We start from the raw sequence: 15,386 nt of genomic DNA, 5'->3' as shown, positions 1-15,386 counted from the left end.
TTGATTTTGAAATTTTCAGCATCATCAGCCTAGATGTTAGTCCCCTAGTGTTTTGGAAAACAACGCAAGTCATGTGTTTTAGTTTGCTGCTTTTGTTTGTATGTTTGTTTTTTTTTTTAAAGAGGTAGGCCAAAGTGAAGGTTGAAAGTAATGTGGTTATGACTGGGAGCCCATTCACTTCCCAAGCAAACTTGTGTTACTTTTTAATTGTAGGGAATAACCAGCAAGTGCCTCTCAGGAATGAAACAGAAAACTGTGAGACCTTAAAAAAGCAGATCAACCTAAAGCCTTCCACCGAGAAAAAGATTAATAAGGGACCTAAGGAAGAGACTCTGTGCTGTGCAAAAGAGGAGATTACGTCTTCTGAGGTTTGTATTGCAATCTTTGTTTTTTAAATTTAAAATAATCTCCTTGTTACTTATTCTCATGTATATGTGGGGACTGTTACATACAGTCACAGAGACACGCGTCTAAAACCCTGTAAATCAGATGAATGAGGAAGTACGCAGTTGTGCTGTCCCACATCCCATGCATCCTAATGATGTATAGAATGATGAGCTGGGGTAAAAATTAAAATAGCCCTTATATTGTGATACTGGCTGGGTCACAGCCATTTTCTTCCTTACCAGAGTAGACACAGAAGAGCTGGAATCTAATGCCAGTTGTTAGCCATGGTAATGATGTGGGAGCAAATCCTAGAGAGGAAGTGGTCTAGATGGGTGTATTTCCCTTCGTTCACAGACCTGATCTCCAAATACAGGAGGTTGTGTAAGAAATTTGCATTTAAGAACAGAGCAGGCAGAAGTCCCGTAACAGATTGTGAAGCTGCTGAGAAGGATCATTCTGTATCCTTGATTTTGGAGCACATGATAAACACAATGCATTGCATGTGTTATGGGCAGTGTAAAACACTTAAAGAATTTCATCTGGTAATTAAGAATTAATAAGAAGAATCCAAGAATTTGGTTTGTGTGTGTTCTGTCTACTGGAAAGGAGTTGCATGACAATAAAGTGTAATGATGATGTCCATACAGTGCTCGAGGAATATGTATGAGAAAAGATGGGGTACAGTCTTGTTTTAGGAATTGTTACAGACTCCTTTTTGTGTGTGGCTGATGGTGCTCAGTTTTTGTTTCCTGAATTTCTTAGTCACTGTTCTTTGTTGGTTAAGTTACCCCATAATTTCCTCAGTTGTAATTCAAATGAATGCCCCCCCCCAGCTGCTGAGGAAAGGGAGGATTTATTGCTGCTGAACTTGCACACAAACTGATCATAAATTTGGCAGATGTTTTTTGTTTTTAGCACATTGGGGATTTTATTGACTGCCTTCCTTTTTCTCCCTGTATTTTTTTTTCCCTGGAAGTCAGGGCTAGATGGTGTGAGGGGTGAAATGCTAACACTGGGAATTCAAAAATTTCTCTCTCATCATCTGTTGGTGTCTTGAAGGACAGAGTCTTGGAAAGACTGATCAAGTGGATGGTGTTGGAAAGAGGAAGTGCTGTGGAGAGACAGTAAATCATATAGTAACTATACAATTGGGGTTGAGTTGTTTTGTCCAGTGAAATTTAGCAAGAAAATCTGATAGAGTTCATTTTACTGTATAAAATGAAGTTACCTCAGCATGTATTCTCAGCTTTTTTTTCTTTTTTAAACCTTCAGCAAGAAGATGCATTTAGGAAGAAGAAACCTCAGGAGAAGAAGGAAGGAAATGTATCAAACATAAATTGGAATAGAAATAGAACATCTAGAAAGAATAAGAAAAAGAATGTTAATATATCTACAAGGTACGTATTGCCTCACCAAGTCATGAAGAAATCCAGAGCTGCTGTAATGTTTCCGCAGGCTTTTGCTGAGTTTTGCATAGTACATTAGGCAGATTGTTTTATCTTGTTAAATAAACACTCTCTAGTCCTGGCTTGAGGCTTTATTGTTAAGAATGTGCACTACTAAATATCGCCAGCAAAAGAAATATTTATCCATTTGTAAATCTGTATGTATATAGACGCACCCCATTCTGCGTAGCAGTGGTTGCTCTCTGCTATGGTCTGGAATTTGCTGTCTCTGAGGTTTGGACGGTTAACTTCCTTTCCGTTATTGTGTTGTGTGGGTAAGATCCAGTCGTGTTTCTTTTCAGTGAAAAGAGGAAGACAAAATTGTTAAAACTATTCCACTGTTAGGAGAATCATTTGCTGTGTTGACTAACTTAGGGAATATTGTCTTCTGGTAGTTTTGAAAGAGGAAGACGAGATAAAGTTACTTTCATTTTTGCCATAATGATTAAAATTTATCTACCTCAGGGAAGCAGATGTGTAATATCACTGGGGCTTCATAGATAAGCATTAACAAGTTAGAACAGCACTAAGTTCAAAAGTATTTCGAGATCGCCTTGGGAAGTTGCTTTTTTTTTTTCCCTGAGGTTCATTTAAATGCATTTCTGAAGTCAACTGTAAACTACTATATTAAATGTTTTTTCATATTTTTATAATTTTAAGCTATTTTGAGTGTTGTTAAAAATACAAATAGTAAATTAGTGCTAGAACAGAAAAGCTTATTAGGAGAAAATCCCTCTCTTCCTCCCACAGTCCTTTGAATTAAGGTCACAGTCCTACAAAGCCTTCACTGACTTCATTTTTATTGTGCGTGGTCCTGTTGAGGTCAGTGGGCTTAACAAGGAGATTGCAAAATCTGAAGAGGTTGTTATAACCCATTATAACCCAATTAATATTCATTGCGGGAAGTCTGCTTATGTGTAATTCTTTGCAGCATGCAGACATTTGCAGGTAGGAAGGATAAAACATGGAATTACTGAAATTTTGTCTGTTCCTTCAACTGATTCAGTAGTTGCTCCTTTCTGAGTTAAGATGTAGCCATATCCTTCCTGTAGAAACTTGACAGCTGGATTTTATTCCTTCTCCCTTAATACTCTGATTGGATCCAGATATTTCAATTTTACTAGCAAAACCTTGAGATTACTTCAGATCTTACAACCAGATTATTCTGGTTATAATTATGCCAATGAAATAGATGTAGGGCACATTTTTCCTGTGAACCTAGATCTCCGTACGGTGCTAGACTGTGTTTATTACTGTAACGTATGAATGCCTTCTGCAAGTGCATTAGAGAACGGAGTTAAACATACACACACAGTCTTGCTCCTCCTGCTGAGAAGTAGCAGTCTGTATGATGGGATATAGCATTTTGGGAAACCCTTAACAGATGTTTTTTTAAGTTTCTATAAAGGTGGGGAATAAAACTCCTCGGCCTTTTCCTTGCCCTGCATTCTGACTTGGTAGCGTTTTGAGTTAGTTTAATACCTGAAAAAGTGCGATTGAAATGTGATGTGCAAATGCGTTTCTTTGGGTGTGGTTGTATTAGGGTCCCTGAGCAGAGTGAGTTGAAGCATATGTGCAGCGAATATGAAAGACCGGATCTGAGAGCAAATATTGGAATAAGAGCCTGGTGTCCTCAGGGTGATGGGGAAAATTGCAAAGCAGACCAGAAATCTGGGAGCTTGTCTATACAGGGAGAAACAGGTATGCAATCTTAATTGTCAAACTGAAGAAATATAAGATGATTTTTGTGGCAATAGGATTGTTTTCCTTTCCTAAGACCTTTTTGCCCCTCTTGGCTTCAAACCCTGACTCCGAGATGGCAAGGCTGGCAGGCGGACCAGTGTCGGCAATGATAATACCTGCTCGTTTCTCCGTGTGCTTCCTTCACGGGGTGGTTCTCGGCACAAATCAGCAGATGTCAGTCTGAAGGCGTAACAGATCGTTCCTGGGTGAAGGACTGACAGTTGGCTTGCGTGTCCAGGTTCTGCTGGTACTAACTGAAGCAGCTTTAATGCTGAGGCCACCTCTAGAGTAAGCAGGCTGAAGGAGGTGTAAGATTGTAAGGCCTGTAAGATTGTCTCCCTGATGAGATGCTAAGGAAGGAGAATCTATCACTTACAGATTCATTGCTTATAACTTTTGTCATTGCTTTTAGTGTGCATGTTCTCAGAGTCAGAATGTTTCCTGTTGAAAATAATAACCTTGTATTTCAATGAGCAGTATTGCTTCCTGTTTCATAACTATTGCCTGTAACTGCGCTGTGCCCTGACTTGTGTTCGTTGTACTGGGGACGTCATTCAGGTCATAAGCCCCTTGTGTTGTAGGGCCTGGCGTGTTTATCTTGGTGAGGCTGTCAGTAGATACTGTTTTCTGTCCTGCTATCAGGAAATTTAGAAAAATAATGTAAATTCACTTCTAAGTAACTTTTCACTTTAACTGAAAGACTTTTTTTTCCAAAACTTCTTTAGAAAGCTTTTATCAACGGTCTAAAAAGAAGTGTTTGGAGAAGTTCTGTTCTGATTCAAGCTCAGATTGTGGAAGTTCATCAGGAAGTGTTCGTGCCAGTCGTGGGAGTTGGGGTAGCTGGAGCAGTACCAGCAGTTCTGACGGAGATAAAAAGCCCATGATTACTGCCAGGCATTTTCTTCCATCCAGTAAGTTCTGCAAATATCACCTCTGCACAATAGTGGGGAGAGTTTGTCTTCCTTCTGAATGGAAAGGGCTGCCACGGTATGGAGTATGTAACTTGCCTTTTATAGGGGAAAGTACCTCTCAGAAACAGTAGGACAGATACTTGTTACTGGGGGAGGGAAGTACCACAAGTTCTGTGGAGATGAGGACGAGCTGTCCAGGCTACAGAGAGTGTTAGAACGATACAGAGGAGGTGTCCTCTGTGCTGAGGAGCTGCCCAATTAGTTTCCATGGAACTGAGAGTCACTAGTCAAAGCAATTTAAGTCTTTGACTTTGTTACATCACATTAATCTCATAAAAATACAATCTTCTTGTCGGAGCTATTTAAGAAAGTTCACAAATGAGAAATGTGTGAAAGCAGTTAAGAACGGATCTCAGGGTGCTGGAATTGGATAGGCGTATTTGAAGTAGAAGTAGCCAGGAGGCCTGAGCTACGTCAGGGTAGAAGTGAAGGCACTTCAGGGGCGTGAGAAGTGGCAACTGTGGTTCATCACTGCATCTTTTTGAATGCCTGAATACCATTTACGTAGTTGAACGCCCAAGATTCTGTCACTGCCATTACTAGCCAGATTGCTGTAGTGATAGTAGTAAATTTAAAGTGCTGAAGTGGCACAAGTAAAAATCGCTTTGAGTACCTGAAAGAAGTTATTTTCAATAATCTTAAAAATGAGCATACATTTATATGTATATTTGTATGTGTATAAAATTTCAAAACTTGACATTATGAAGTTTCTATTTGATGGGTCTGAACCTGCGATGTAATGGATAATGATTTGTGGGCACATGACTTTACTTTCAAATTGTATTGCCTCTTAAAAGTCATTTCAGATACAAAATGAATTTGATAGTAACAAGGAATCTCTCCATTAAAATAAAGTTTGGTAATCACTTATAAGTCACAAAATACATTTAAGACCATGGGGAAATAGCACACTTTGCAGCTAGTGATACTGCAGTCTGAAAGAAAAATTGGTTAAAACCATTGAGTCCATCTGCGCGAATGAATATTCTGTGCATACTTCTTTTTTTAGGATCTTTGATTTTTCACAGTCATTCTTTTCTTTAGGAGAGAATATTTCACAAAATGATTTTCCATCTGAAACTCCTATCACTTTAAATCTGTCTCATAACATCTGCAATACCAGGTAAAAAAAAAAATAAATAAATTTGAATCTACACCTGTAAGACATTAAAGAAACTCCACCAACTTGAAAACTTGTCTCATATTGATAAATCATACCTATCTGTTGTCTTACGATATTTTGTGGTCCTCTAATTGGACTTTCTAGTTGAAAAAGAAGAATCATGTTCAGTATGTGAGAAGATCTGTACAATTGTGACAGAAAATGGATTGTGCTGGGGTAATACGATAAATACTTCCAAATGTAAAATGAAATTGGGGAAAAAAGGAAGTGATTTTTCCCCTCTAATTTATTCCAGATCTTAGCAACTTACTGCATTTCCTTTGGCACTTAGTTTTATTAAAGTAATAATTGTTTTTAAAAAAAGTGGAAGTGAGACTTTCAAGTTGATGTTATTCTTTTAATGAAATTAATGTTCTAGGATATACAGCATGAAAATTGATTTCCCCCTACCCCGCATTCCTTTCTTCTACTTTGCTGTTGTAGAGATAGCATCTACAGTTTTTATTACTATGAATCCTCACTTCACTTCTCATTCATGATTGTCTGTTTTCACTAGCAGAAATAATTTAATCCTTTTCCTCTGGGGTTCTGGTTCTTAAAAATGCTCTTTCCACTCATATTAACCAGTTTCTTTGGCATTCAATGAATACGAAATTAGTCTTCATATATGTCTGTGTCTTCATGCACATAAAAGTATACTTGTCTGAAAGTTGTTGGGAGCATTGAAACATCATGTGAGATCGTACTCATCTTAATGGAATATAGCTTTGTTTCCAGTTTCAAGAGGAGAGGTGTTGAATTAATTTGCAATAGGTTGATACTTGAATAATAAAAGTGGGATAATTAAGATGTATTTGTTTTGCATTTGTAATTAGTAGTTGGCTTTTAATTTTGAAAAATTGCTCAGTGGTAATTTAAGGAAAATCAGGAAAGAAACTGGGAAAGCAATAGCAACCGTGATATTCACTAGAATATTTTTTACATCTTTGTATCTTTCCTGTGAAATACTTTGAATTATGAAACATGAGTGCCTTGATTTAAGAAATGAAATTTTCTTTTCATTTAGCAGGGACATGAACAGCATTCCCCAGTATCCTGAAACCTTATGTGCCAATTTCACTGACATAGCTGCAGATCCTGACAAGAATAAAGGTCGGTTACTTAATTAACAACTTAAGCTGGCTTTGCACACTATTTGTCAAGCAGTTTCAATAATGTTGCTAATAACCCATGTAAACACAAAATTCACAGAGATGTTGTTAGAATTTGAATGACTTCTAAGCAAGTTAAGATCAAAGTTAGCAAACAGTCTTACAGCTTTGATGTTGTTTTGAATCTTCTCTGTGTTAAGACAGCATTTAGCTTTCAGCTTATGTTTTAGGTATTTGTTTTTTCTTCTCTTGCTTTGCATAGATTTATGTCTAAAAGTAACATGGTTGGGAGATAACACTGATCCTTATATTAAAATGAAGTTCAGCATCAAAGCAAATTTGACCATTTTTCTCTCCAAATGTCCACAGTAAGGACTTGCCCTTTTTGAAAGGAATAATGAAGAAGACTAGATCAGGCTTTTAAAACTCTTTGAGTTTTTATTGTTTCTGTTTTATTTTTATTCAGTACTGACTTGTTCACTGGAGTTCGTAACAGCAAAAGGCTTTATATGGTGAGATGGAGTTTGAAAACTGTTTAAAACTCACAGCTCTTTAAGCAGCAGAGCTGCCTGCCTGCAGCTGTGCCTTTTGCTGTAGGATTAACGTGTCTGGCAAGGTACAAAGGCTGTTTAAGCTTCTGTGGTAGATATTACGAATTGCTATCATGTGAAATAATGAAATTGAGTTAACTTTGCAGCCATTGTCTCATAAAGACTGCTAATTTGGAACTTTTTCCTTTATCCAGCTATGTTTTCATAGTTGATAGGAACAACGTGTCTTTGGGCAGTTAGGTGTTCAGACTGTAGACAGTACCATGGTGAATATCTGCTCTACAGGCTAAGTGCAGCCATAGCAAGTTCACCTAGTATTCGCTCATGGATAGCTCTGGCAGCACTGCCCATGCATTAAAAACGTGACTGTTCCTGCTGCATTTCTGTGGCTGGACTTCAGACCTGATTATCGAATGAAGGGTGGGGGCGAAGGAGAGGCTGGTGGGGATCATGTCCACCAGCCTGTCCTGCCATGAGGAAGGGCGCTGTGTTGCCACCAGTGATCAGTGGCTTGAGAATTCTCCATAGGAGTTTCTTGCCCTGTTTTGTGGAATTTCAAATTCTTGATTCAGGTCCTTTCTTCTATTTTTTTTTTTTTTTTTAACAAATAGAAATTTTGAGATTTGTTTAAAGATTGGCCTTTTTCACATAAATAGGTTCATTGGCATCTCTGGATTCTCTTTTGCCTGGACCTGAATATCACAAATGACATTTGATTCTCAGAGCTTGTGCAAGGTTCCTTCCTGTTTTCCATTTCATTCTCGTTCCCCTGTTTAGGTCTTTACCCAGCAGGAGACTTGTGGCCTGCCCAGCCAGTCTGCCTGACAAACAGCCTAAACTACAACCTTGAGAATAATATACCATGCATGATCCAAGAAACGCCCTCGGTCCACAACAGGCAAGTTATGTCTCATGTCAACAGTATGGCTAACATTTTGTTCAGGTTTCTGTGATACAGAGCACTGCACTTAAGCCTACTTTATAATATTTGTAAGGCAGATGATAGAAGCAACAGCACAAATCTGATTTTAACTATCTCCTGGTTTTTTATACTTTTCCATTAGTACATCATGATTAATTTTGCTCAGACAAATTCACTGGTGTTCCTATTCGTGTGTAGATATTCCAGAACTTCTTTTCAAATTTAATTAAATACTTGCTGGAAAATTTTTAATTTCTTCCAGTTCTTTTGCATGACCAGGCAGAGGGCCTGCCTTTTAGGTTTGCTTTCCTCTTGCTAAACATATGGTTTCTGTATATCAGAGGGAGTGTTATGAAGTATGTACTCATGTTATATGGCATAAACAGACATTGTTAAAAAAAAATAAAATAGCCCAGTGTGAAGATGGTATATGAAAAAAAAAAGTTGGTTGGGCTATTTGGTCAGGCTCTGTATAGATTTGAGTTGATCTTCCAACAGCAGTGAACTCGAGTCCTTCTTGTACTTGAGACTTACTGCGCTGTAAATTTTACTAATGCAAAATTCACGACAAACTAGGGAGAAGAAATACCCTGGCAGTGCAGTGCAGTCAGTTCTTCAGGTCGTCCTGTCATCCGAAATGACAGAGTGGTAACGCAGAAATCCCCAAGTGACGATCTTGTGTTTCTAACCAGGCTGCTAACCTCAACTGTAAACTGGTGTGTCAACAAACTGCAGTCCTGATGATTTGGAATAATGGCCAGCAGTCTGTCTGGCTCTCTAAGTCAGATCTTTAAGAATTGCTCTTGAAAGTCTTCTTGAAATACTTGAATTATTTTAATGAAAATATGTATAATCCCTTCACTAAGTATGTGTAGTTTAGGAAACATTGCCGAACAGGGCTCTCATGCTTGTGGTGGGGACAGGAGAAATGCCCATATTGAGTGCTATTCATAGAAATGCTAGAGAATGCATTACATTTTCTCTTATTTCAAATCATTTCACTTTCTATCTACTACTGATGTGGCTGTCGAAAAGAAATAGAATTACTTTCTTTTTATGGAGGAAGAAGTTGAGCCCCACTAGGTGTTGCAGAACTCTGGTAGCTGTCATTACAAATTGTTCATCCTCCCGCGGGGGAAAAAGAGATCAGCAAGATAATCGCTCTGATTAGGTACTGGCAGAGAGTGGTTACTGGCAGGATTTGTATGGCAAGTGGAATGTGAAAAGCCTAATCATGAGTTACAGGCATTTTACACCCAATAGCTTTACAGTAAATTAAGTATGTCTAAATAATTTTCAGAAGTTCTGCAAACTGCTTCTAACAGCAAATTTTTCCTTTTTCTTGGGACAGCTTCATTGACTGGAACGCAACTTGTGACAGCCAATTTTCCAACATGTATTGTCCATTAGAGATGAACGAATACGGTGCTTTCCCAGAAGGTGAGATGATATAAAACTCAAGTTATCACTGAGCATATTTTTCTCTCTCACTTTCTTCTTTAAAACAAAAAAGCGGAGTTTGTCTATAAGCATCTGGACATTCATTGCTTGACCAAACTTTGCACTTTCCAGCTGACCGGGTGTTCTATAGAAAAATCACAATCTGCGTGTGGTAGATGAGAACACTGATCTTTGTTTAGACTTAAGCCTGAAAATCCAGCATGCAGTACTTACTCTGAGACAGAATAGAGAGAAATGCTTGTGACCGCAATATTACACAATTCTTTTTTGCACAATTTTCTTTGTTTCTCTTCTGGCAGGCTTCTGCCTTCCAGTGTGTGAAACAGAAGGCCTCTTGTGACCAATTACCTTTCCAGGCTAGAGTTTCTTGGCTTGGGATGCACACTGGCAAGAACCTAAAATTCTTTAGCATTACCTAAGCAATAATTAAAAGTCAAGCTACAGTATCACAGGCAGCACGGTGTTCCCTCGGGTGCTTAGAGCTGAGGCATGTTGGCAGTGAAGCCAGGGTAGTGCTCTGCCATGCACGTTCTGCAGCTAATAAAGACTCCTTTCTCCGTTAAAGAGATTGCCTACTCTTTACCCCATCCTCCTGATAGCAATTTGTTAGTGGGTGCCTGGTACAAAATGGTAGCCTTGTTAACAGAAGTCGTTACGCTTCGCTGCTGCATTGCCTGGAAGCTGCCTTAAGTCACCAAAAGCTTAGGTTGGTTCCAGCATGTCTTGCTCCAAGAAGATTCAACATTCCTCCACAGAAATGTTAGCGGTGTTTACATTGCAAAAGCCTTATTTTGTCTTCCTCGTTTTATAAACTGTAGAAAATATGAACTACCCCAGTGGCTTCCCGGGTACGGCCGCAGTGCAGAACACAGCCTTCATTGACCAGAGCTGCCCCTCCACCTGGAATGCGCCTCCCAACATGCCGCCTGCCTGGGAGCCCGCCAGTTATGTCAACTCCACAGTGAGTGTTGTCACTGCCAGGCTGCCTTTGCGTGCACCTCTTCAAAAACCTTTCCAGTCCATGCCCGTCTTTCCCTTTCCTATCGCTTGCATGTTCCTCGTGATTCCTTTAAGTAGCCTGACGTATGCGTTTGGTGCTGGTGTTGGTAGCATGGCTTTTTCCCAGTTGTTGGTCAGGGTTGTTGCTCGGCTTTGTCTATTAAATGGCAAGATAGATATTTTTTTTGCCTGAAAATTGATGCAAATCATCTTACATATGGAAAAACATTTTGGACTTATGTAGTCTACTGAGACTTTTCCCTATCAAAATCAACCTTTCCAGATGAGGATAAAATACAAAAAGTGCTGACAGCAAAACCCAGAGAGATTTGAAAATGGTGGGGCTGAATGGACAGCTGCTCTCAGTGACTTTGACAGTCTTTTTTTTGCTAGGAAATCCAAGTGATTTAAGCTGGATTTGTGCAGATTTCTGAATGCTGACTTTGACCTGTTATGCTCTGGACTAGCCATGCTTATGTCATCCCATAGTGCAATGTATGGCTGACTTCAGTTCAAGGTGGTCTTTAATTGCAACCACCTTCTCTTCTGTTCATATTTCAAAAATCTTACATATTAGAACAAAAAATTGTACTTACAGTATGTTTGTTTTGAAGAAAACTAACCAAATAAAGCAAGAAATATTTCTAACTGCAAAAACAAAAATTCAACTGTATTTAAAAAGTGGCAAAACTGGTAGAATTCTGTTTCCTGAGATAAATGTAGCTTTATGCCATATTTTTATTCAAGAATGCCAGGAAATACAGAAGGTAGAGATTGGAAAATACATTAGACAATTCAGTTCATTTCCCTGTTGAGCTTTTCCCCACAATACTTTTCAGTGTTTCATTCAGTTTTAAAAGTCCCAAGACTTCCATGACCTTCTCCAAGAGACTTCCTCACAGGCTAACACGTCTTGCTCTCCAGGAGGTTCTTTATAAGCTTTCGAAATTTTTCTAACTGAATTCCCCAGCTCCCAGTTATATTCTCTTTTCCATGCTGAATATCCCTCTTTGCTTCTGGTGTGCGTAATCTTTCAGTACTGACACATACTTCAACCGTTTAATTTTCTTTCCTTAGTTGTCCTTCTCTTTTAATTTTAACTCCCGAAACCATGCATGGTGCTCTTCATGTGTCATCCATTTATTCCTTAAATTTCTTAACAACCCAGCCAGAGCTGAGTATTGTATTCCTGTTACAGTGATATTGGTGCCATGTAGAGAGGAGCTCATGCGGATTCATTTCATGAATATGCACACTAATGCTGCTGTAATCTTTTGGGCAACCATATTGCTTTGCAAACTTGCGTAATTTTCTACTTGTGTGTTTCCCAAGTTCTCTGCCTAAGTGCTGATTCCTCCCATTTAGTACATTTCCATGCATTCTTTGGCAAACAGACCATTTTGCAGTTTCCCATGATGATTTTATCTTGCTCTACAGCCCTACCTCTCGAGCACCCGAAGCTTGTCTCCAATGTCTGGACTTTTTGGTTCCATCTGGGCACCTCAGAGCGATGTTTATGAAAGCTGCTGTCCTGTCAGTGCCACAACCCAGCACTCAACCCATGTTGAGAACCAGGCAGTTATGTGTAAGCAGGAATACTATCCGAGGTTTAACCCGTTCCGTGCCTACATGAACTTGGACATATGGACTACAGCAGCCAACCGAAATGCAAATTTCCCACTTTCAAGGGACTCGGGTTACTGTGGAAATGTGTGAAAGGAATTTGATTTGAAAATGTGAATAAAGATGCTTGCAATTTTGATTACTAGAGTAAGTTGGTTGTTGAATAGATTACAATGTTGGTGGATATTTTGGCACTTTTATATTGAAAATAAATTTTTTTTATTGAAGTCTGAGCATTCAGTGCATTTTGAGAAGCAAAACATTCAGGACACTGTTATTGTCAGGTGAAGGCTATAAATTTAAAACCCAAATTTTTTAAAGAAAAAAGTGTTAGGTTCTTAGAAGTATCCATGACCACGTACTGCGCATGTTTCTTCTGGAGTTTGCATTTTGTGGTATAAACTAGGTGTGTTTTAGCATTTGTAGGTGCATAATTATCCCTGTAAATAATTGCATCTGTGCCAAACTAACGCTAGGAACCTACTTATTGATGCAGATCAGGTATTTTCCACGTGGTTCCACTCTTACTGCTGACATAGTTCTTTGTGGGTGTAAATTTCTGGCGCTAAAAAAAAAGGCTGAACTGTGGCTTGCTTATCTGGCTTCAAAATGCAAACTATCAGTCGGATGATATTACACTTGTGCAGTGTGGGTGAGTGGGCACTTCTTCCAGGAGCTTTTCTTGCCAGTGACTCCCGATATCTTGTGTTTGGATTTCTAGCCTTCACGTTGCAATAGCATTTTCGGTGCAATTAATTGCCCTTGTTTAAAATGCTGGTTCTTGAATTGGAACAAATGTTGCTTTGAGAGCGAGTTCACACCACTCTCCAAAACAGAACAGCATTGTGTTAATTAATATTGTGGGACCAAATCTTTGGAGTGGGAAAGGCAACCAAGGAAGGGCTGCGACCCTGTTCAGGGCTGAATCTTTCCATCGTGCTAGCTGTCTCTGCTGCCCATCCCCATAGAGCTTTTTGTTCTGGTATTGCAGACCATGTCTGGGTGTCTTCACTCTTCAGGTGTCAAAGAAAGGGGACAGCAAGGGAATTGTGGCATGTCTTCTGCAAGAGGGCTTGTTAAGTGGAGAAAGAGAACAAAGGGGCATCCAGCAGCAGCCTCTCCCTGCTGCTTGAAGGAGAGTTACGAAGAGGACAGAAGCAGAACCTCTGCGGTGGCTGCAGGCTTGGCAGCAAGCAGCAGCAGTCACAGATTGATTGCAGCTTGGGAGGCTCAGGTGGAGCAGGAGGAGGAGCAGCTTCCCTGGAAAGGGTGCTGCATGAGGATGGGTTGTCCTAAGGGGTGGGTGCATCTCCGTGCTTGGGGCTGTTTGTAGTGCTGCCTGCTCTAGTGGCAGTGACAGTCCTGCTCTGTGTGGGAGGTGAGACCACCAAGGTCCAGTCACTGTTCTGAGGAGTTTGCAAACTTCAGCAAATTCCTTACTCTTTGCTGTTTCACCTGTTTTCCTCTCGCCCTTTGAACTCAGCCTGACAGGAAGACGAGAACTGTTAGACGACAAAATGCTGAAGCGCTCAGCTTTGTTTTTATTTGAAGGCAGAGCAGCAAAGGCACTGTGCAATAGCTGATAAACCTGCATGCAAGGCTACTCAGCAACCTGAGAGCCCGCACAATTCTGGCTCTGCCAGTTGCATCGTGTTGCTGAGCTATCGGACCAGCTCCTCTGACATGCTGATTTTGGTCAGAAATGCCATCCTAGGTCTTGAAGTACCTCCTCAGAAACATCCTCTTTCCATAAAAAGTTCATTTCAATAAATCAACAGTTCCTGCAGAACTTTTGTTGAAAGATACATTAAAACACAGCAAATAGAGTGTATTAGAATTAATTCAGAGAGGGTGATTGGGTGGGTTATTTGGAAGCTACTGCTTTAGCTGCTCAGGTGGAGGGTGCTTCTAAGCCTTTCCTTGGTTTCAGTGTCAGAAAAATGAGATCGTCGCTGAATGCTTTCAAAACCATGGTGTTTTAATGGCTTTATCAGGAAATAGCGCCGAGAGTCTTTGGCCGCTTTCCATGATGTGTCTTGCAGGATGGGACTCTGACTGTGGAATTTAATAGTAATTGCTTGTGATTCTGAAGGAAAGTTCACATGTTCGTATCATCCTGAAACCAGTGCAAAGCCATGAGAAGTAGGCATAACCACTGACATGCTTTCTGTGCACCTATTGTCCATGGCAGGAGACTTCAGGAGGAATAGACTGGGAGTGCGTACACAATAAACATGGGGGAAAAAAAAACAATTGATCATTTGGTTTGAAATGCAATGAAGTTCTTTATTCCCTGGTTAATATTGTTCGTTTTATTGTGTCCATTGAATTTTGGAGGTGCAAAGGCACTGGAAAGAACAGAGGATGCTCAAAGCTGCCCTTGGTTAGCATACCCAATTTGTTCTGTTAACTCCATCGCTGTAATGGTATCTGTATGTCCCTGCACTGAAGTGAAGCTTTTTCCCTCAAGCACCAGTACAAGGAGATGCTTTTCTTAGATTTGCAACAAACTGTAACACCAACAAAAAAAAACCCACAGAGTTCTGATCAGCACTGAGTTCTTGTTCTAAGCAATGTGTTGTGTTCCAGGCTGAATAAATTGCTGAGAGAGAACAAACAAAATAATCCCAGCAAAGACACTGGAGAGTTCAGGGAGAACAACAAAAATTAGAAATGCTTGGAAAAGAGCTCTGTGAAAAACTCTGTTAGAGTGGTTAAAGTGCCAGCAACAGACAAGGGCAATGAGCCACAAACAACTTGAGAAATACTGCTGAGAAAGAAAACAATCATTCTCTTTAATCAAACCAGAACAGATCAAGAAGTAATTCCCCCAGGAGCTGGGTAGTATTAGGCAAAGTATCTCATATAACTTTTCATAACAATAACAAAGGAATGTAACAAGCTCATTAAGGTTACCAGGAATAATTGCTGCCATCAGGAGACATCTATAGCTTAATGAGCAATCCACGGCATACAAGTGGATTTGGGCTCCATTAAAAATCATCTTCCC

General features: G+C 39.7%; 1 protein-coding gene across 10 annotated transcripts in view; it reads left to right on the top strand.

Annotated features, from left to right (window-relative positions):
• TMEM131L (transmembrane 131 like) overlaps positions 1-12,608 on the top strand; it is a 78,932-nt gene extending 66,324 nt beyond the window's left edge. For 6 of the 10 annotated variants that reach the window (XM_050710344.1, XM_050710341.1, XM_050710340.1 and 3 more), the window contains 10 exons: positions 214-368; positions 1,660-1,784; positions 3,376-3,533; positions 4,301-4,486; positions 5,591-5,669; positions 6,736-6,821; positions 8,149-8,269; positions 9,645-9,733; positions 10,573-10,715; positions 12,191-12,601. In XM_050710344.1, coding sequence (XP_050566301.1) covers positions 214-368; positions 1,660-1,784; positions 3,376-3,533; positions 4,301-4,486; positions 5,591-5,669; positions 6,736-6,821; positions 8,149-8,269; positions 9,645-9,733; positions 10,573-10,715; positions 12,191-12,469 — 1,421 coding nt within the window. In that variant the 3' untranslated portion in view covers positions 12,470-12,601. Of the gene's footprint in view, positions 1-213; positions 369-1,659; positions 1,785-3,375; positions 3,534-4,300; positions 4,487-5,590; positions 5,670-6,735; positions 6,822-8,148; positions 8,270-9,644; positions 9,734-10,572; positions 10,716-12,190 lie in introns of all 10 variants that reach the window. The other 4 variants (XM_035549049.2, XM_035549065.2, XM_035549076.2 and 1 more) reach the window with 2 other exon arrangements.
• The last annotated feature ends 2,778 nt before the right edge of the window (positions 12,609-15,386 follow it).

The sequence above is a fragment of the Cygnus atratus genome, chromosome 4, assembly GCF_013377495.2.
Source record: "Cygnus atratus isolate AKBS03 ecotype Queensland, Australia chromosome 4, CAtr_DNAZoo_HiC_assembly, whole genome shotgun sequence".
NCBI lineage: Eukaryota > Metazoa > Chordata > Aves > Anseriformes > Anatidae > Cygnus > Cygnus atratus.
Note: the sequence above shows the minus strand (reverse complement) of the source record. Positions and strands in the feature narration are given on the sequence as shown.